Below are 21,817 nucleotides of genomic sequence, written 5' to 3'. Positions count from 1 at the left end.
ATACAAAACTCTTAGCCATACCTGAAAGTGCTTCAGGAAATGTCTCCAACAGCAGAGATTCTACCTGTTCACCAGAAGCTCAAACTTCTGTCTTCAGGCTCTCCCTACTTAATGCCAACAGACTAAGTAGACAAAGACCCATACAGTTCCTTGACACATTGTTGACATGCAGATGTAAACAACTGTAACAATGACACCCCAGGAAATGACTGAGCACTCTATACACCTCATGACCCTCACTAAACAAGCACAGGGCAACCTGTTCATCCTCCTCATTATTAACGCAGTCAACACCAAGAGGAAGAAGCTCTTCAGGACTTTCATCCTGCTTAGAATCATCTCAGTTTGAACATCCTAGCACTTTAGGAAAAGGATTTTTAAATTTTCCTCACAGAGTTTACCCCAGACTCTCAGGATAAGAAGACATCTTAAGAATCACACAGAAATCCTATAGATAATATGCTAGCCAATAAGGTCTTAGCCACGAGCTAAGACCAGTAGCTAGTCAGAATTCAAATTACTGTAAATGTAAAATACACACGAAATTTCACAGACTCAGTATGAAAGAATGTAAAATATCTCATTGTTAACTTTTAAAACAGATCACTTGTTGAAATGATATATACAGGATTAAATAAAACATGTTGAAATTAATCCTACCTATTTCTTTTTTACTTTGGTAATGTGACTAAAAAACTTTAGTATCTCTATTGGACGGTACTACTGTAGACCCACAGCCTTAATTCTGACAACAAACTTTACCACCTGGCATTTCCCAATCACAACAGTAACATAAAAGTAAAAAGAAAAGAAGTATTTTGGTTTCTTTATCAGTTAAATTGAGATAATAATTAAAAAAAAAACTTGAAAATAGTCAGTAGAATCATTTTGCCTGACACCAAAGAGATATTACATTACTTCAAAAAGGCAAAAATAGTACCAGATGCAAAAACTATATTTCTTAAGAAAATAAGAGGGAATAAACAACCAAGGTTTTTCTAATAAAGTAGGTCTAAATGCTGATTATAAGGTTCATCTTTAAAGTAAAACAGACATTTCTTTCATTTCTAGCACCTGGGACTTCAGAAAAATAAAATGTGTAATATTCTGTCCCTTGTGTTATTTAAGCACCTACAGCCTCAAACAAACCACTATTAACACTATAAAAGGGGAGATTTATCATAACCTAATTCTCTCATCCAAAATCAGAAGAGAATAACACTACTCAAAAGCAAAATTTAAAATGACATCAATTTCTCCAGGGCTGAATATTATGAAGAAACCAAATTTTAAGATAAGTATTTTTATCACAATTTTTAAAAGTATATTTTAAAAGTGAGAAATTGAACCACATAGTTCTGTAACTGAACTATTTCTTCCTTTACTGTAATACACCTTTCTGCTTTGACTTTAACAATATTTAGACCTCCAGAGCTCCTGTCTTTCTGAATCTACAAAAATGCTTTTATAAGGAGAGAGGGGACAACTCAGTAAAAGGATGGGAGGTGGTCTGGTGTTCACTCAGGTGTTCAGAGGGTGCAAGAATAATAACTTCTAGAGAACTGTCAATGGCAAAATCGCATTTTAAAAAGAATTTTTAAAAATTAAGACCAAAGGGTTCCCAGGGCTCCACAACAGTTGATAAGATACTTTCTACGCTGTCCTAACAAATTTATCGTCGGAGAAAGATCACAGTTGGCCATCAATTCCTTCTCCATTTGATATTCATCAGCTGAGTAAATCCTCAGACTTCTATTTGCTAAGTGATACATTCCTTAGAAACCTTTTCCTTGTGCATTTAAAATGCCAAGATCAATTACGCGGCCAGTAAAGTATGCAGAAAGAATGGTGCATATTTTAAAATAGGAAGTTGAATGCCTGCAGCTTCCTGCCTTGGTAGAAAGAGTGATGCTGTTAAAGCTCTTGAGTATAATCCTTAAATACTGAAATCACTCTCAAAGAATTGAGGCTTCTAACACTGCCTAAGAGGTTAAAAAGACTGCCAAAATTTCCATTAGGGCATCCTATTTTTAGAGTCTTTGGAATCTCTCTTTTAAATTGCATTCCACAGTAGGATGTGTTGGACTAAGTTCACAAAAGAAACAAAATAAGCATGCTAACACCTTAATGTTTCCAAGCTTAGGAAGGAATGCTAAGCTTTTACATCTTTTTTTAAAAATCTTAACTTTACACCTTTAATAACACGCAAATAAAAATAAAAACAAAGGTAAATATTGGCCCATTGGCCCGGAGGGAGGAATGGAAGGGAGGCACTAGGTGCTTCTTGACAGCCTAAGTGGCGAGGCGAGGGCGGGGAACAGGTATGCAGGAAAATACAAATCACCCGCAGAGGTGGAGAGACTGTGGGCAACAGAATGAAAAGGAACAGAAGCGCAGAGGAAGCCGCAGGCTCCGCGGGCAGCCGGGCGAGGGAGGACTTCTGGCGCGAGTGCCCTAGGGAGGGAGAAATGGGCGCGCGGCGCAGGGAGAGGCCACGGCGGCGAGAGAAAAAGAGGAAAACAGGGGAGCGGAGAAGGGGCGGAGGTGAGGGAACGGGGCTCCACTGCACCCGGTGGGCAGAGGCGGCGCTGCCAGAGGAGGACAGCGCCGGGGAAGGAACGAGGGGGGCTCCCAAAAGCTTTCCCCTCGGCCGCCAGCCGGCAGGTCTCCTGCATCTCGCTCTTCCTCTCCTTACCTGGGAACAGGAGACGCAAGGAGGGCTACCGCCGGGCGCCGAATCTGTTTCCAGCCCCGCTCGCTGACATGGCGGCCGACGAGCTGTCACAGAGGTTGCTCAGGTCTCCCGCCGGTCGGGTGGAGGAGACACCTCTCGCCTTCCCGCCCCGCCTCCTTCTGCGCACCCCTCCCGGCAGGCGGGCGGGCGGCCGGCGGCCAGCGACCGCGGAGCATAGAGCGCGGAGGCTAGAGAGGAGGTACAGAGGGCGGACGACCATAGAGTCCGAGTTCAGACACCGCCTAGATGGGGCCTTCTCTCTCCCCGGCTGTCCACTCGCAATCCTCCGGCGTCTGCGCCGGCACGGAAACGGAAGTGACGGCAAAGGCAAGACAGAGAGGTCATTCGCAGGCACAGCGCGGAGTGTTTACTTCCGCCGGCCTAGTCCTGGAGTAGGGCTCAGTGGCACGTGGGGTGTACCCTGTATGGAGTTAGTCGACAATGTAACGATCCTGGTCGACCCTGGGACAGGCCTTAGAGGGTGAGAATGTGGGTCCCAGGGGCGAGAATTCCCTCTCGGCTGACGCTTTCAGCCTTTACCCGCGCTGGGCGATCTTGCGTTGTGAATTCCGTAGCGGCGAGGTGGAAGGACGTCCCGGCAGAGAACTGTCGTGGCTTGTATGATTTCCATCCTCAACTGGAGTCCGATGTGGGATTTGTAAAAGCGTCCTCGCGCCTGTACAAGTCCCGCTCCGAGACCAAGCGGTACGTAACCAGTCCGAGATTGGCTGAGACCATGGTGCGCATGCTGCGGGGAAAACGAAAAGCTGGCCAGCTAATCCTGGAGTGCAATCCAGGTGAGTCCCTCTCGGACTGCACTTTCATGTCTGCGTATTGTCAGAAGTATGACCTCTTCGTTTAAGGAACTTTTATGGCCTGTGTTAATCGTGACTTCACATATTTCTGTTATCAGTTTGCAGTTCACAAAATATTTTGATAAGACATGCTCTTAGATTTCACTATCTTCCCAAAAGAACTTTTCATCTTACTCTTTAGTGCATTTTCCATAGACCGTAGCAGGATGCTGGGAATGCAAGATTTATAGACTTACTGAAAAATAATTTCTTTAAAGCACCATTTCCTATCATGAACAGTCAAGTTCTGTTTAGGTTTCGCAGTATCTTTGCTATTAAAATATTCGGATAGTCCATAAGTAAGTGCTAAGCTAGAGGCACCCTTTTTTGTTTGTTTTTTCTTGAGAAGTAGTGAAACATTGTAATTAAGAGCGCGGGTTTTTCACTCTTTCACGGAATGCTTTCAGAGCCATGTAGCACCACGTACTGGTTGTGAAGTTGGAGTAAAGTGACTATCTAATTCCCGGTTTCCTTATGTGTAAATAAGGAGTATAATATCTACTTTGGGGATGTTGTGAGAATTAAAATTAGATCATACAGGTAAAACATCTAATTTCTTTCAATTGAAAAAGATTATGGTGTTTCTTTTGCAAATAAACTTTTCGTTCTTTTAATGTGCTAGGTCCTGGAGTACTGACCCGAGCATTGCTTGAAAGTGGTGCCAGAGTGGTTGCCCTTGAAAGTGAGAAAACTTTTATTCCAGAATTGAAGGTATATTTTTGTTTTTAAAAATAATTTATTGTTCAGTCAGCTACATTCCAGTGTTTTAGGGAAGTAAAATTAAGCACACAGATTATTTTTAAAAAATCACTCTTACAGGCTATGCCATGAATATCTCCTTACCCTCAATGGATAGAACAAAGTAGGTATCAGTGATTGCTGAATGACTGAAAGATAGGATTCAAACTTGTGTTTGCTAATTTCAGCTCTGCTACACATGGGTGACTTTGAATAAAATGTATAACTGGTGTCTCTAGGCTTGTTTCCTCAACACTAGTGGACTATCCTGTGCCTCTTTCCTAGAACGGGCTTGGAAGGGAGCTTAGAATCTAGTTGCTAGGACTATGCTAATCCTGGACTTAAGGACTCAGAGGCAAGAGAAGTTTGATGTATTCTTATAAAACTGCACAGAGTAAAGGTATTATCCAAATGGGATTTTTAGTGAATTCGGCTTCATGTATGGCTGACAAGTTCAGTAAACGGTAAAGTGGAAATTTCTGGCCTCATTGACCGCCTCTTTTTCTTTCTTTCTTTCCTTTCCTTCCTTCTTTTATAAATCATTTGATTCAATTCAGGAAAATAAAACCATACAACACATTTGATGGCTGTTTTTCTACAACTGAAAAAAATCAAGATTATAATAAGGTTATTTAATTGATGTTAAATCTGCTGAAATTCCAAAAACATGACAAGAAAAAGAACACATAAAATTGTTCAGAGATTCAAGATCTTGAGTGTGATTTAGTAAACAAAGCCATCTGTAATTTCAACCTGGAAATTAAAAACAAGATAACTTTTATTTTGGTACTTAGAAGGGTGCCTACTTTTGAAGATTAACCTACATGTTCAGAGTTTTGCCAAGAGAAGGCACTGGTCATAGCAAACACCCTCTTCCAACAACACAAGAGAAGTCTCTGCACATGGACACCACCAGGTGGTCAATACTGAAATCAGATTGATTATATTCTTTGAAGCCAAAGATGGAGAAGCTCTATATAGTCAGCAAGAACAAGACCAGGAGCTGACTGTGGCTCAGATCATGAACTCCTTATTGCAAAATTCAAACTTAAGTTGAAGAAAGTAGGTGAAATCACTAGATCATACAGGTATGAACTAAATCAAATCCCTTATGATTATACAGTGGGAGTGACAGATTAAAGGGATTAGATCTGATAGACAGAGTGCCTGAAGAACTATGGAGGCATGACATTGAATAGGAGACAGTGATCAAGACCATCCCCAAGAAAAAGAAATGCAAAAAGGCAAAATGGCTGTCTGAGAAGGCCTTACAAATAGCTGAGAAAAGAAGAGAAGGTAAAGGCAAAGGAGAAAAGGAAAGATATACCCTTTTGAATGACTGAAGTGAAGTGAACTATAGATATCATTAATATGTCCTGTTTACAGTTTGTTATCCTGTAACACAGTGGTTGATTTTCTATAAGATCAAAGTAACAGTCTCAAAATAATTGAATCAATGAAAAAAGGATAATTAGGGTCTGGAGAATTCCTCACACACAGTGTTTCTTGAGAGAATGTAAGACTACTGTTGAAAATGTTTCTGAAACTGTTAATATAAGCACAAAATTTAAATGTCTTAACTCTTCATTCGCACCTCCTCTTAGCAATAACTTGAACTCAGCCTTTAACTCGTTATAAAGTGCAGCCAAAAATGGAGAGGCTCCATACAGTCAGCAAAAAGAAAACCAGGAGCTGACTGTGGCTCAGATCATGAACTCCTTATTGCCAAATTCAGACTTAATTGAAGAAACTAAGGAAAATCACTAGACCATTCAGTTATGGCCTAAATCAGATCCCTTACGACTATACAGAGGAAGTGACAAATAGATTCAAGGGATTAGATCTGATAGAGTGCCTGAAGAACTATGGATGGAGGTTTGTGACATTCTACAGGAGGCAGTGATCAAGACCATCCCCAAGAAAAATAAATGTAAAAAAGCAAAATGGTTGTCTCAGGAGGCCTTACAAATAGCTGTGAGAAGAAGAAAAGCGAAGGCAAAGGAGAAAAGGAAAGATATACCTATTTGAATGCAGAGTTCCAAAGAATAGCAAGAGGAGATAAGAAAGCCTTCCTAAATGATCAATGCAAAGAAATAGAGGGAAATAATAGAATGGGAAAGACTAGAGATCTCTTCAAGAAAATTAGAGATACCAAGGGAACATTTCATTTAAGATGGGGACATTAAAGGACAGAAATGGTACAGACCTAACAGAAGCAGAAGATATTAAGAAGAGGTGGCAAGAGTGCACAGAACTATACAAAAAAGATCTTCATGACCCAGATAACCACAATGGTGTGATCACTCACCTAGAGCCAGACATCGTGGAATGTGAAGTCAAGTGGGCCTTACGAAGCATCACTACGAACAAAGCTAGTGGAGGTGATGGAATTCCAGTTGAGCTATTTCAAATCCTAAAAGATGATGTTGTGAAAGTGCTGTACTCAATATGCCAGCAAATTTGGAAAACTCAGCAGTGGCCACAGGACTGGAAAAGATCCATTTTCATTCCAACCCCAAAGAAAGGCAATGCCAAAGAATGCTCAAACTACCACACAAATGCACTCATCTCACACACTAGTAAAGTAATGCTCAAAATTCTCCTAGCCAGGCTTCAACAATACATGAACCGTGAACTTCCAGATCTTCAAACTGGATTTAGAAAAGCCAGAGGAACCAGAGTTCAAATTGCCAATATCCGTTGGATCATCAGAAAGGCAAGAGAGTTGCAGAAAAACATCTTTATTGACTATGCCGAAGCCTTTGACTGTGTGGATCACAACAAACTGTGGAAAATTCTTAGAGATAGGAATTCCAGACCACCTGACCTACCTCTTTGGAAGTCTGTATGCAAGTCAGGAAGCATCAGTTAGAACTGGACATAGAACAACAGACTGATTCCAAATTGGGAAAGAAGTATGTCAGGGCTGTATAGTGTCACCCTGCTTATTTAACTTATATGCAGAATACATCATGAGAAACGCTGGGCTGGATGAAGCACAAGCTGGAATCAAGTTTGCTGGGAGAAATATCAGTAACCTCAGATATGCAGATGACACCACCTTTATGGCAGAAAATGAAGAATTAAAGAGCCCCTTGACGAAAGTGAAAGAGGAGAGTGAAAAAGTGGGCTTAAAACTCAACATTCAGAAAACTAAGATCATGGCATCTGGTCCCATCACTTCATGGGAAATAGATGGGGAAACAGTGACAGACTTTTTCTTTTTGAGCTCCAAAATCACTGCAGATGGTGACTGCAGCCAAGAAATTAAAAGATGCTTGCTCCTTGGAAGAAAAGTTATGACCAACCTAGACAGCATCTTAAAAAACAAAGCCATTAATTTGCCAACAAAGGTCCGCCTTGTCAAAGCTATGGTTTTTCCAGTAGTCATGTGTGGATTTGAGAGTTTGGCTATAAAAAATGCTGAGTGCCAAAGAATTGATGCTCTTGAATTATGTGTTGGAGAAGACTCTTGAGAGTCCCTTGGACTGCAAGGAGATCCAACTAGTCCATCCTAAAGGAAGTCAGTCCTGAGTATTCATTGGAAGGACCGATGCTGAAGCTGAAACTTCAATTTTGGCCACCTGATTTGAAGAACTGACTCACTAGAAAAGACCCTGATGCTGGGAAAGATTGAAGGCAGGAGGAGGAGGGAAAGACAGAGGATGAGATGGTTGGATGGCATCGCTGACTCAATGGACATAAGTTTGAGTAAACTCTGTGAGTTGGTGATGGACAGAGAGCCCTGGTGTGCTACAGTCCAAGGGGTTGCAAAGAGTTGGACACGACTGAGCCACTGAACTGAACTGAACTGAAAGTGAAGAGCCATTCAAAGTTTTGTGTGAAATCATATATATGTGCCAGAATAAAAGAGAAGTAATTAAATAGAACCTTTGCAACCCTAAATCAGGGCCTTAAGTGGTGCTCTTAGCAAGCAGTGCTTCCAGCCACCTAAAGGCTCTCAGTTGTACTAAAAACTAAAAGGATTTTCAAGATTAATGCTTGACTCAGCATGTTTACCTAAGTTTAAAATCCTTCTCTCCCTTAGTCTACTTCCCTGATAAAATTCCTCAGATTCCACATTAACAGTGTTTCAAACAGTAAGTTTGTTTTCCTATTTGGATGTGCTAGAGATACACATGTTGCAAGTTGTGTTCTATAATGATAAATTGTCACAACTTTTGTAAATCAACTATAGTTGTGGTTTTTTCCCCTAATAGATCGAGTTACATCTCATTTGAATTTTGAAGACTATTGTTGCAGAAATAGCTGTGTGTATTCAGTAGAAGAGACATCATCTTTTGTGGTGGTTGTTCAGTTGCTCAGTTGTGTTCAACTCTTTGCGACCCCATGGACTGCAACTCACCAGGCTTCTTTGTCCTTCACTATCTCCCAGAGTTTGATCAAACTATTGTCCATTGAGTCAGTGGTGTCATCCAACCATCTCATCCTCTGTCTCCTGCTTCTCCTCCTTCCCTCAGTCTTTCCCAGCATCAGGGTCTTTTCCATTGAGTTGGCTCTTCACAATAGGTGGCCAAAATATTGCAGCTTCAGCTTCAACATCAGTCATTCCAATGAGTATTCAGGGTTGATTTCGTTTAGGATTCACTGGTTTGATCTCCTTGCAGTCCAAGGGACTCTCAAGAGTGTTCTCCAGTACTGCACTTCGAAAGCATCAATTCTTCAGTGCTTAGCCTTCTTTATAGGCCAATTCTCATATCCGTACATGACTACAGCAAAAACGATAGCTTTGACTAGATGGATTTTGTCAGCAAAGTGATGTCTCTGCTTTTTAATATGCTGTCTAGGTTGGTAATAGCTTTTCTTCCAAGGAGCAGTTGTCTTTTATTTTTATGGTTGCAGTCATAATCCACAGTGATTTTGGAGCCCAAGAAAATAAAGTCTGCCACTGTTTCCATTGTTTCCCCATCTCTTTGCCATGAAGTGATGGGATTGAATGCACTCTCCTCTCTCACTTTCATCAAGAGGCTCTTCAGTTCCTCTTGACTATCTGCTGTAAGGGTGGTATCATCTGCATATCTGAGGTTATTAATATTTCTCCCAGCAATCTTGATTCCAGCTTGCACTTCATCCATACCAGCATTTTGCTTGATACACTCTGCATTGAAGTTAAGTAAGCAGGGTGTCAATATACAGCCTTGAAGTATTCCTTTCCCAATTTGGAAACAGTCTGTTGTTCCATGTCTGCTTCTAACTGTTGCTTTCTGACCTGCATATAGATTTCTCAAGAGGCAGGCCGGGTGGTCTGGTAGCCCCATCTCTTTAAGAATTTTCCACATTTTGTTGTGATCCACACAGTCAAAGGGTTTAGTAGAATGAAGCAGAAGTAGTTGTTTTTCTGGAATATCCTTACCTTTTCTATGATTCAGCAAATCCTGGCAGTTTGATCTCTGGTTCCTCTGCTTTTTCTAAATCCGGCTTGAACGTCTGGAAATTCTTGTTTCACGTACTGTTGAAGCCTTGATTGAAGGATTTTGAGCATTATCTTGCTAATATGTGAAATGAGTGCAATTGTATGGTAGTTTGAACATTCTTCGGCGTTGCCCTTCTTTGGTATTGGAATGAAAACTGACCTTTTCCAGTCCTGTCGCCACTGCTGAGTTTTCCAAATTTGTTGGCATATTGAGTGCAGCACTTTTAACAGCATCATCTTGTAGGATTTGAAATAGCTCAGCTGGAATTCCATCCCCTCCGCTTGGTTTGTTCATAGCAGTGCTTCCAGAGGCCCACTTCCTAAGGCTTTTGTGGTAAACCGTGTCTTGTTTCAGCTCGTTTATGTCTTCAGCCTGTGCTTCAGTGTCCAGGTCTGCAACTTCCTACCTGCATCTCCACTTAAGTCCCGTAATAGGTGTGTCAAAATTATCATGACCAAAAATATATTGTTTCCATTCCCAACTCTGTTCCTTTCTCTAGCACTAGTTTTTTTTTAAGGGTCCTCTTGAAAGTAATCATTAAATACTAAATTTAGAAATAGAGTCATTTATAGGTTGAATTCAAACAGTTAAGATAGCTTAGTTGTTTTTTTTTTTTTTAACTCATAACTTTAAATTGCAGATTTCACTGAAACCTTGATAAATATCTGTAGAATTTTCTGTGCATGAGAACCTCAGTGTGCACATCAAAACCTTGCTTTCTTCTATTGGATTTTTAGTAACTTCGAATTAAGTTTGTAGAGTCTGTAACTAATACTTCCTTTCACTAGTAAGTTCTCAAGCACTGCCAGGTGAAAAACATATGGGCAGTAAAAAGATTGAGGTGTATTTTATGTCTTCTGGCAGGCAAGGAGCTTTCCTTCTGTTGCTGGCTGTGACTTTAGGAAAAATAAAGGAAAAATTAACAGGAAATTAGTGAGTGCCCTACAGAATGAGCCAAGTTTGGTGAAGGACTGACTGAATTGTTCTGGGGAGAAAAAGAAGTACTCTCTTGATCTATCTAAAAATACTTTCTTGAATCTTTCACTTTAATATTTTTATTGTTATGTTATAAAGCATCTTGCCATTTTTAAACACTAAAATTTCTAAACAATTTCTGTCTCTTTCTAGTCCTTAGGAGACAGTGTGAATGGAAGACTAGAAGTGATCTATTGTGACTTCTTTAAACTGGACCCTAGAAGTCATGGCACAGTGACACCGCCCGTTATGACTTCAGATATGCTTTTTCAATATTTGGGAATGAAAGCACATCCTTGGAAAAAAGGTGATTTTTGTCTTTCAGTAAAGAAGTATCTTATAGTTTGTCAGCTTTCTTTAGCCATATACCAGGTTTGTTGAGATTTGTGTAAATATTTACATAGTACAGTTTATGGGCAGTTGCTCTTAAATTGATTATGGCTTTCCCTCACCTAGATTCAGTCAAAGCAGTTTTGTAGCGGCTAAGTTCTAGATCAGGAAATGGTGCTAAGGCTTAGTTATCACTGAAGTAACTTTAAAATAATATAGTTTGTTAACCTAATTTGAATCAGTAAAGTATACACATAGGAAAAAAATGTTAAGAGTTTATTTAAATGCTTTTGCTTGTGTTCTTAACAGGTTTCCCTTTAAAAGTAGTTGGGATCTTACCAGTTAAAACTGAGAGAAACACACTTTGGAAAATTTTACATGACCTGTATTCCTGTTCTTCTGTATATAAATTTGGACGAGCAGAACTAAATTTGTTTATCTCTGAAAAGGAATGCCGGGTAGGTTGTTACAAGTACCTGATTAGTTTTTTGTTTTGAAAGAGTGCTGTGATTTTTATCAGATTAGTCTTAATCTGCGTGATTTTAATTTGGTCTCATGACATTTGAGAGTACCAAGGTTGTTTTAAATTTCTGTAGAGCACTCCTTTATTTTTTAAAAGGTTTTTTGTGTGATAAAATATTCATAACTAAAGTTTACCATTGTAACTCTTTTTAAGTGTACAGTTGCATGGCAGTAAGTACATTCATGTGTGGTACAGCTGTTACTAGCATCCATCTCTTCACAGAACTTTTTCATCATTCCATTCTAAAACTGTGTGCCCACTAAACAACTCATTCCCCTTCCCCCATCTCCTGGACCCCTAGTAACCGTTGTTTTATTTTCTGCCTCTGTGAATTTGACTAGTCTGTGTTCCTCATGTAAATTGAATCGTACAGTATTCCACTTTGTGCCTGGTTTATTTTACTTACCGTGCTGTCTTTTTAGGGTTCATCCAAATTGTAGCATGTGTCAGAATGTCATTCTTTGTTAAGGCTTAATAATAACTCTGTAGTATATTTACACCACCCCACCATCTTTCATTTATTCATTTTTATCAATGGATATAATTGACATGTAGCACTGTATAAGTTTAAAGTATATAGTATAATGTTTGGACTTATCAATTCAGTCGCTCAGTCATGTCCGACTCTTTGCAACCCCATGATTCCCAGCACACCAGACCTCCCTGTCCATCACCTACTCCCAGAGTTTACTCAAACTCATGTCCATCAAGTCAGTGATGCCATCCAGCCATCTCATCCTCTGTCTTCCCCTTCTCCTCCTGCCCCCAATCCCTCCCAGCATCAGGGTCTTTTCCAATGAGTCAACTCTTCCCATGAGGTGGCCAAAGTACTGGAGTTTCAGCTTCAGCATCAGTCCTTCCAGTGAAGACCCAGGACTGATCTCCTTTAGGATGGACTGGTTGGATCTCTGTGCAGTCCAAGGGACTCTCGAGTCTTCTCCAACACCACAGTTCAAAAGCATCAATTCTTCAGCACTCAGCTTTCTTCACAGTCCCAACTCTCACATCCATACATGACCATTGGAAAAACCATAGCCTTGACCAGACGGACCTTTGTTGGCAAAGTAATGTCTCTGCTTTTTAATATGCTGTCTAGGTTGGTCATAACTTTCCTTCCAAGGAGTAAGCATCTTTTAATTTCATAGCTGCAATCACCATCTGCAGTGATTTGGAGTCCCCCCAAAATAAAAGGTTTTGACTTACATACAGAATGAAATGATTGTCATAATAAGTTTGGTAAGAATCCATCATCTCATGCAGATAGAAACTTTAAAAAAAATACTTGTGAAGAGAACTCTTAGGGTGTATTAATTTGTTTCTTGAAGTATAATTGATCTAAACACTACGTTAGTTCCTGATATATAACATGGTGATTTAAAATGTCTATGTATTAGAAAATGATCACCATGGTAAATCTAGCTAGCATCTGTCATCACACCGAGATGTATTATTATTGACTATATTTCCCAGACTGTACCTTTCATCCCTCTGATTCATTTATATTGTAACTGAGAGCATGTGCCTGCTAATTTCTTTTACCTATTTCATTTATTCCTACACCCCCTTACCTCTGGCAGCCTTCCGTTCTATCTGTAATTCTGTTTCTGTTTTATGTTATTTGTTTTTTAGATTCCGCATGTGAATAAAATTATACAGTATTTGCCTTTCTCTGTCTGACTTGTTTGACATAGCTTAATACTCTGTAGATCCATCCTTTGTTGTCAAAAATGACAGGAGATTTTTCATTCTCTTTTAATGCTGAGTTATATTTTGTGTGTCTGTGTGTAATATGTATATATGTGTCTATATATACATACATATTTTTAAAGAACATATCCATCTTTATTCATCTTCTTTACCTATGGAACTATCAGTGGGCACTTAGATTATATTTCTTTCTTGGCTGTTGTGAATGATGCTGTAGTGAACATACAGTTGTAGAGTTTTTATTCTCTGAAATAGGGCCGCCTCTAGTCCTCGAAAGTTATGTTTCTTTGCTGCTCAGAATGCTTCATGTTATTCATGTTTTAATCCAAGATTACTGGAAATGCTTATTTGTTTAAGAGCTACAGATTGGGATGGGGGTTATGGGGGACCAGGGGCCAGATAGGAAAAGATGATTTGCTCACCCAAATGCAAATAGTAAGTAAATGGTGACTGTCCCTGGAAAGAGATGAACTTCCCAGACGGCTCAGTGGTAGAGAATTCACCTACTAATGCAAGAGCCACAGGAGACGCGAATTCAATCCCTGGGCCAGGAACATCCCCTGGAGTAGGAAATGTCAGCCCATTCCGTGTTCTTGCCAGGATAATTGCATGTGCAGTGGAGCCTGGTGCACTACATTCAGTCCATATGTAGCCCATCAGGCTCACATGTTAAATGTACAGCATGATATATTTCAGTGTGAAAGTTTAAGGAGACTTTTACTTGAAATGGTTAAGATTTTGCATTTAATTCTCGTTTTATTTCATTTCTAGACACTATTAAGATATTCCTATTACCATTTCTAGATACTATTAAGATCTGACAGTTGATTTTGGTATATTTTCCTTTTACTAGAAACTAACGGCAAATCCCCAAACTCCAGGCTTGTATCAGTCATTAAGTGTGCTCGGTCAAATAGCTTGTGGGATTAAGGTACTGTGTACGGTGAGTAAAATCCTTCTAAATTTCAACAAAGAGCTTCATTGTTTTTCAAAGAGGCTGCATTTCCATAAGCAGTAAATGAAGAAAAATTAAATTTCTTTTTTCCCAAGTATTTAAGATAATAGAGCACTGTGGTGATGTTTTGTGTCACAAATATGTATTTCATTGTGAAAGTTTTTATTCTTTTACAGGGGAGATTTTACCTTTTTAAAAATTTGATAGCTAATAGTTAATTACAAAAATTTTTTCCCTTCTAGCTAAACATTTTTCTTGTTTTTAATGGCTATTTAATATCTCATTATAGAGTATTCTCCTTTTTAGTTTATTTCCTTAGGCAAGATCAGAGCTATCAAATAGAGACATAATACAAACCACATCTGTAATTTTACATTTTTAAACAGTATCATTATGAAAAGTAAAAAAAGGTTATTATATAATTTACATTTTTCTTTGTGTACTAAAAATCCAGTGTATATTTTACACTTAAAACCAATTCAGACTGGACACATTTTATGTGTTCAGGAGCTACATATGACTTGTGGCTACCATTTTGTGTGTGTGTGTGTGTGTGTATGTCTGCCATTTTTAATAGAGGCCTAAAATATAACGAAAAAATGATAAATACCATTTCTTTCATAGCATAATTTGCCCATTCTGTTTTTTATTATGGTAGATTATCCATCAGACTATTGTTAGAAGGAATATGTTTGTGAATATTTTATGAACCCTTGTTCTTCCAAAGATATATTTGTTTAATTTTAAAGTCGTGTACAGTATTTCTCCATGTAGTCTCTTCATTGCTTTTGTCCAGGATCACCTTAAGATCTTCAGTACATACTTGGTCGTTAGAATGTAATCTCATTTGATTTTAGCTTTTGTTCCGATTTTGGTTTTTCCCTCCAAAACATTACCAGGTTCTTAGTTTAGATCTCTCGTACCTTGTCTTATTTCTATCATGCTGTCATCCTTTTTCTGTATTCCTAGAAATTTTTTTCGCCTTTGACCTTCATGGCACTGATCGTGCTTTCTGCCCATAGCATATAATGCAATCTTGGTGCTGTAGTTCTTGGTTTCCCTAAAATCCTCTCTTAACCCCACTGATCTCATTCTGTTGGCTTTGCATCTCAGCTCTTCTCTCCTCCTGACTTTTGTTTAGTTTCTTCATAGAGGCCCTCAGAGGACTTCACCTTTCAGGATAGTTTTATTTTTTTGCAGTATTTATTTTCAAAAGCCCCATGTTGACTTTTGCATTTATTAACCTTCAGAAAGGACAAGTTGCTCCAGACCCAGCATTTTAAACAGTTTTCCATTACATTAATATGTCTGCTACTGGAGGGTCCATTGTTAAACCCGGTTCCCAAGGCCTTGTAGGTTTTCCTCTCCTCTGGGTTTGGTATATAGAAGTGAGGTCTACTGTGCCCACTGCAGGGCCCTCAACTACTGTGGATAGACTAGGTGTGGGAGTATGCTGTGACTGCCTGCTGTTCCTGCTGTTGCTCTGCCTTCCTTCTCTTCGTGACATTCGAGAAACTTCTGGGAATTTCACAGAGGGGCAACAATTGCATTTTTCATTCTATGTCAGCAGCAACTGCAATTAGTAAAAATTATCATTTTTCACAGTAGCCTTTTAAACCTTACACCCGCTATTATGTCTTAGTCTTTTAAGTCTGTGTCAAATGCTGTTCTTTTGGAATTAAATGTGTGTGTGTGTGTGTGTGTGTGTGTGTGTATGAAAGTGAAAATTGCTCAGTTATTTCCAGCTCTTTGCAACCCCATGAAGCCTGCCAGGCTCTTCTGTCCATGGAATTCTCCAGGCAAGAATACTGGAGTGGGTTGCCATTTCCTCCAGGGGATTTTTCTAACATAGGGATTGAACCTAGGTCTCCTGCATTGCAGACTGATTCTCTACCATCTGAGCCACCAGGGAAGCCAAATATGTGTTTAATGTATGTACACATATTAAGTACTTTCTTGTATATATACACATACACACATACATCACACACACACACAATTTTTCAGTTGGTCATCTTTTAAAATTGCTTCACATACAAAATTGTTTGTCTCAAAGTTAGATACAAAGAAGTAATGATTCTTTTAAAAATTGACTTAGTTTGTCTCCTTACATGTCCCAGCATATTCATATCAGTGACTTTTCCACTAAAGTAGGGCAGAAACATCCTCAGTATTGATCTGATGGCCCCTAAACTGATTGTGCCTATAATAGAGAAGTGCTTGCTAACTTAAGAATATATTTACATAATTATATTAAGGGCAGCCGTATTTATCTAAGCAAGTAATAGAGTTACCAGTATTGGGATAGACCTTTGACCCTCCTTTTATCTAAAAAAAACAGAGAAGAAAAATGTGTATGATTTAACTGTCACATATTTTTCTTAAATTCAGTTAGACTTGGCTTTAATTCAAAAGCCATTTTTTAAGGCAGTAATGATGTGTGGCACTTTGTCCGAAAAGAAATGAAAGAAAATTTTTTTTTTAACTTATCTTCCCTCAAGGAGCCTTCCTCATCATTTGACATGTATACCATCAAGGGACAGCTGGAAAGGCAAAGGCATAGGGTAAGAATGAATGAATACCTTTTCCTTTCTTCTTCTAAATGTAACATTCTTTGTTTTCTTTTGCATTACCTGGTATTCTATTATTTACTGAAATTTTTAATTTTAGAATATCTAGAACTTTATAAAAAATATATCTTATTGCTTTTAATATATATTCAAATTATTTTGAAGAAGAGTTGTATTTTTCAGCTATTTATACAGTGAATGCCAGCATAATAATAGGCTTAAACCCAGATTCTGTCTTCTCTTTTTAATTTTTGAATTGAAGATACATCTCAAATTTGGAAAATATGGTTATTTTAATATTCATCTAATTTGATAAACTAAAAACAAGATTTTATTTTTTCCCTTTATAACAAACCAAAGTGATGATATTATAAGGTGATTTTCCATTTAGATTATATAGAGCTACTTATAACAATTTTGGGGCTTAATTCAGAAGTTCCACTTGGGGATTAAAATGCTAATGTGCCCTAATCTCAGTGTATTAGCTCAGTCTGACATTCCCAATCACTTCCTACTTTTTTTTTTCCTCTTGCCACTAAAGGAAAAAGGAAAATTTTCAATTTTTAAATAATCCTGATTTCAGAGTAACCAGCGATCATTGTAATTTTAGTTGTATTTCCCTGTCTATAAACATAATTTATGTAGCCTCACAAAATAGGAGTGCGTTTTGGCTTGGCACCACTGGGTATTTATCCACATGACCTGAAAATGAGTAACTCCCCTACATTTGATACACTTTCTCATTTTCTCAATGAGAGTGTCAAAAGGTAAAATATTTTTTTGGCCAATATAATTGTTTAAACTTTTAGAGATGAAGATGAAATAACCAAATGTTACATTTCATGAGAAATTTTTATTCAGATATTTCATGTGTGTCTTAGATGTTGGTGTGTTCATAATTGTTAAGAAGCTCTTTTAGATATTTAACAGATTTTCTAAAGCACATGATCTTCATTATCTACTTGGTTTGAGGTTTCCACTTTTTTGAAGCCATGTTTTTGTGTTGTTCCTGGAAATTTTTTCCTAAGCTATTAAATACGAATAGCTCTTTGTTGACATCAGGGAAGTTTTTTTTCTTCCTTATTTATCAAATGAACCAATAGCTGTAACTCCAGATCTATATACAAGGTGCTTTAAAGTCACCTTCAAAAACTTGTTAACAACGCTTTCAATTGTAGGGTTTTCCCCTCCCTAGTTAATAATTGCTAAATATTTTAAAATTTTACTGCCTTGCTTTTTTATTAACTTATTCAGCTACAAGCTACAAGAATTCAAAAGTAGAAACCAAAGCTGATTGAAATTTTCTTTTTTGGCCATCGTGTCTTCCACAGATAGTATTTTTGTTTACATATGTGTATGTATACATTTATTTTTATAAAGAAAGGGATTGTTGTTTAGTTGCTAAGTCATGTCTGACTCTTTTGTGACTCCATGGGCTGTAGCCCACCAGGCTCCTCTGTCCATGGGATTTCCCAGGCAAGAATACTGGAGTGGGCTGCCATTTCCTTCTCTGGGGGATTTTCCAGACCAAGGGCTCAAACCCATGTCTCCTGCTTGACAGGTGGATTCTTTACCACTGAGCCACCTGGGCAGCCTAAATAAGAGATTACTAGCTAATATGTGAGATTTTTTAAGAACTCAAACATAAGGCTCCCTCTGCTCTGAGGAATTAATTTTAGGGAGGAGAAACAGCTTAACGTTACATCAAGTCATATACAGTTTTTATTTTAATCTGTATAACACCATATACTAGAGCAGGTTGGCAAACCTTTTGTGTAAAAGAGAGTAAATATTTTACTCTGCAGGCCACATACAGTCTATCCTTTGTGGGTTTGTTGTTATCGTTTGTTTTCTAAGAATCCTTTATATATCTAAAAACCATTTGTAGTTCCGTAGTATACAAAAACAGGCAGGTCATGCTTGCTAATCCTATATTTTTTTAAACCAAATAAAAATTATAAGGCAACAATTTTTTTATGTTTAGTATTTGCTGTCATGCCTCAAATACAGAAGAGACTCAGTATGTACTAGCATCACATTTAGGATCTCACTTTCCCCTGCTTACAAGTTAATGAGCTATTACTCTTTCATGGTGCTGGCCAGAGACACATACCCCTGTGTCCCTTGGAAAAATGTGACATTGCTTGGTTGAGTGGTGTGCATGCGGTGGGTTTGCCTTGCATCTGAGGAACACAGCTGGGGGCGTCCGTCCCTTTTATAGCAAACCTTTTGTCCTGTAGAGGGGCGGTGTCTCATCCCCCGGGAGAATAGCCCAGGTTAAGAGCAACTGGGGCCTTGCTTTATTGGCACATCCAAAAGGAAGCTGTAGAGGCGCTCAGGGTCCATAATGAGTCTCTCTGCCGAAAGGTGAACTGAATGCAGCAGTGAACAGTGTCTTTCACGGGCAGTATTTTATGACTAACACGTTTTCTTTTCCTTTCTCTGCAGGGATCATTAGAACAAAACCTGTGTTTTATTCAATTGACTCCTCATAGAAATTTATTTTCAGGAACCTTAACACCTTTTAACTATGATGTATTTTTTCACATGTTAAGGCAATGTTTTATGAAACGCAATGCCAAGCTAATAGACCACTTACCGTAAGTAAGAATTACACAAGCAGATACAAACGTAGCAACTTAATGTGAGAATTGTGCTTTCGTGTTAAGAGCTTTGTTTTTTTTATATCTTTTACGGCTTCATTAACAGTGAGGGACCATGTTTTCACTCATCTATTAATATTGCTTCAAAATACTTCCTTCTTGCTGGTACACATATTGAGGAAAATATATTTTCCACATAATTTTCCAATTAAGCTCTCCTGAGCTTAGTTATTTTTTCCCCCCTTCTTTGAAAAAAACAACTAGGGATGCCTTAAAATTTGTTTTATCTTTGTCGCAATTAATCTACTTGAAGAACTGGCTCCTTGCCACTGGCATTAGTGGTGGCATACCCACCATCTGCCTCTTGTCATTGCCTGTCCTTGGTTCTGTTTCCTAACCAAAGTAGGCACAAATCATTATACCTCCCTAGTCCTCCTATGTGGGTCAGACTCTGTATTTCTATCTAAAGCTTTGGAGATCCTATGAATTGCAAGGATGTTTATACCTGTGACCAGGATTCCATTCACAGTCAGAAAAGTATCAGAAATATTTTCCACCAAAACATTTTACTACAGTTCTTTACTTGTTATTGTCAGAGGCTCACTGGTGGTTTCTCGATAGACCAATACAGAATAAGACAGTGCTTATTTATTTATAATTATAAATTATAGGTTTATTATCTGCTTTGAATGTATTCACAGTAATATTTACACAAAAATGTGAAAAATTATTTCCTCTTTGAAAACAGTAGTTTCTGCTGTTTGTATACTTATTGAACTTCTACATAAACCTAAATGGAGTTAATAATTTTTTTGCAAAGAGAGTTAAAAGGTGAAACAGGTAGGCAGCATAATTTTTTTGAAGGACAAATGTTAAACTAGTGTTTTGCTTAAGAATCAATTAGAACACATTAAAGCCTAAATCTGCTCTTTGCATTGCAGGCAAGCCATGAAACTTTAGGAATAGACATAGTTAAAGCTATTTATAATATGCAGGCTCTTAAACTGAATATGATTAATTTACATATATTGTTAGACATTTAAACCTGGGCTTAGAAACCACCTCTACAGCATTCACTGCCTGTTTTGTTATAAAAAAGAATTAAGTAGATTTATTTTGTATTTATTTTGCAGTTCATTGAGTCCCATTGATGCAGTGCATATACTGAAGCAAATAAAAAAACATAAAGATGTGAGAGTAATAGATATGTACCCTGAAGACTTTCAGCGCCTTTTTGAAACCATAGAATGTTCGAAAGATGATACCTGTAAGTGGTTATATGATGAATTCATGGAGGATACACTCTCATAGTGAAGTGGACTGCTAAGACATTAACTGGAACTGTTTATTATTTTGAAAATTATGACACAAATGAAAAAGCACTGAGTTTGAAAAGCTCACATCCTTTCAGAAGATATCTGTTACTGTTTTGCACAACTAGGCAGATCATTTCTTCTGCCACTAATAATGGTTTATTGAATAAAACAGTGGTTGCTATTTTATCCAAATGAATGAAATGAAAACGTCTGTTAATTGTGGATTTAATCAAATTGAATTTGTCTTGTTTTATATTCCTGTCTGTTGTACGCATACTGGTAGTGATAGGGTATTACTAGATGAAATTTAGTTTTAGAAATTCTTTTGGCCTTATATCGTACGCTGTATTTAAGTTTTCCATTTTCGCTTTCGATTTTTATATCCTCCTGGGGGAGCAGAAGAGTGTACATAAACATGGAAAGTAAACTGATTTAATTGGTTTGTTTTACTTTTCAGTTTATTGAATGTATTATCAAGTACTGTACAGTTATTTAAATTTTAATATGGTTTAAACTTTTTTAGAAATTAAAATATTTTAAGTAATAGGATTTTGTGACTTTTGTTTCTATCTGTTCAAACATAAAGCTGACCCTGACTTACCCACTTTAAATTCTGTCTTGTATAGTCAGTGTACTTCATTGAGTCATTCAGTCTGTGTTATTCAAAAGTTTCATGCATTTTTGTTTCGTCAAGAACATCCGAAGTTAAGACTTTTACATAAACCTAAATGGAATTAAGAATATCTGTTTTCTTAGCTCTTTGAAGAAGCTTCTAGATTTTACCTGAGGCATATCTAACCTCCTCTGTTAAATTTCTTTGGTGTTATATATAACACTTCATAATACCTAAGACATATTATTAGTAACTCACTGTAAGGCACATTAGTAATAATACTTAGCAAAACCATTTCTTCCTGACTTTCCTGCTATTGTCCTTGGTTTACAGTCCAGCTAGAAACTGAGTCCTTTTTTCTCTTGTAATTCCTATCCTGCTATTACATAATCTGCCTGATCTTTATAATGTCTTTCAGTCTTCCTTCTCAGTCGTATGCCTTAAGTCTAAATTTCTCCTGAAAC

At 37.9% G+C, this 21,817-nt stretch overlaps 2 protein-coding genes across 5 annotated transcripts in view; one reads left to right on the top strand and one right to left on the bottom strand.

The window, feature by feature from the left end:
* The window catches only part of CNST (consortin, connexin sorting protein), a 94,226-nt gene extending 91,439 nt beyond the window's left edge, over positions 1 to 2,787 (bottom strand). Inside the window, exon 1 of one of the 3 annotated variants that reach the window (XM_020915202.2) lies at positions 2,696 to 2,787. The gene's annotated coding sequence lies outside the window, so the exon portion shown is untranslated. The remainder of the gene's footprint in view (positions 1 to 2,695) is intronic. The other 2 variants (XM_020915201.2, XM_070474409.1) reach the window with 2 other exon arrangements.
* A 307-nt stretch (positions 2,788 to 3,094) lies between these two features.
* TFB2M (transcription factor B2, mitochondrial) lies at positions 3,095 to 21,289 on the top strand. 2 transcript variants are annotated; one of them, XM_020915265.2, is made up of 8 exons: positions 3,096 to 3,531; positions 4,211 to 4,299; positions 10,890 to 11,043; positions 11,376 to 11,524; positions 14,150 to 14,239; positions 16,753 to 16,815; positions 19,270 to 19,421; positions 20,558 to 21,289. In XM_020915265.2, the coding sequence occupies exons 1-8, from the start codon at positions 3,222 to 3,224 to the stop codon at positions 20,733 to 20,735; spliced, it is 1,185 nt and encodes a 394-aa protein (XP_020770924.1). In that variant the 5' UTR covers positions 3,096 to 3,221; the 3' UTR covers positions 20,736 to 21,289. The 2 variants fall into 2 exon arrangements, with proteins under 2 accessions (XP_020770925.1, XP_020770924.1); XM_020915266.2 differs by lacking the exon at positions 14,150 to 14,239 and having other exon boundaries at positions 3,095 to 3,531.
* Positions 21,290 to 21,817: the final 528 nt, after the last annotated feature.

This window comes from Odocoileus virginianus, chromosome 11 (assembly GCF_023699985.2).
Source record: "Odocoileus virginianus isolate 20LAN1187 ecotype Illinois chromosome 11, Ovbor_1.2, whole genome shotgun sequence".
NCBI classification, from domain to species: domain Eukaryota; kingdom Metazoa; phylum Chordata; class Mammalia; order Artiodactyla; family Cervidae; genus Odocoileus; species Odocoileus virginianus.
This window is presented reverse-complemented; position numbering and strand designations above follow the sequence as displayed.

Bases quoted from the DNA above. Each gene is read 5' to 3' on its own strand.
- TFB2M (XM_020915265.2), top strand. From the start codon at position 3,222: ATGTGGGTCCCAGGGGCGAGAATTCCCTCTCGGCTGACGCTTTCAGCC. The intron at 3,532-4,210 runs GTGAGTCCCTCT...TTAATGTGCTAG, and splicing joins AATCCTGGAGTGCAATCCAG to GTCCTGGAGTACTGACCCGA. The intron at 14,240-16,752 runs GTGAGTAAAATC...TCTTCCCTCAAG, and splicing joins GGATTAAGGTACTGTGTACG to GAGCCTTCCTCATCATTTGA.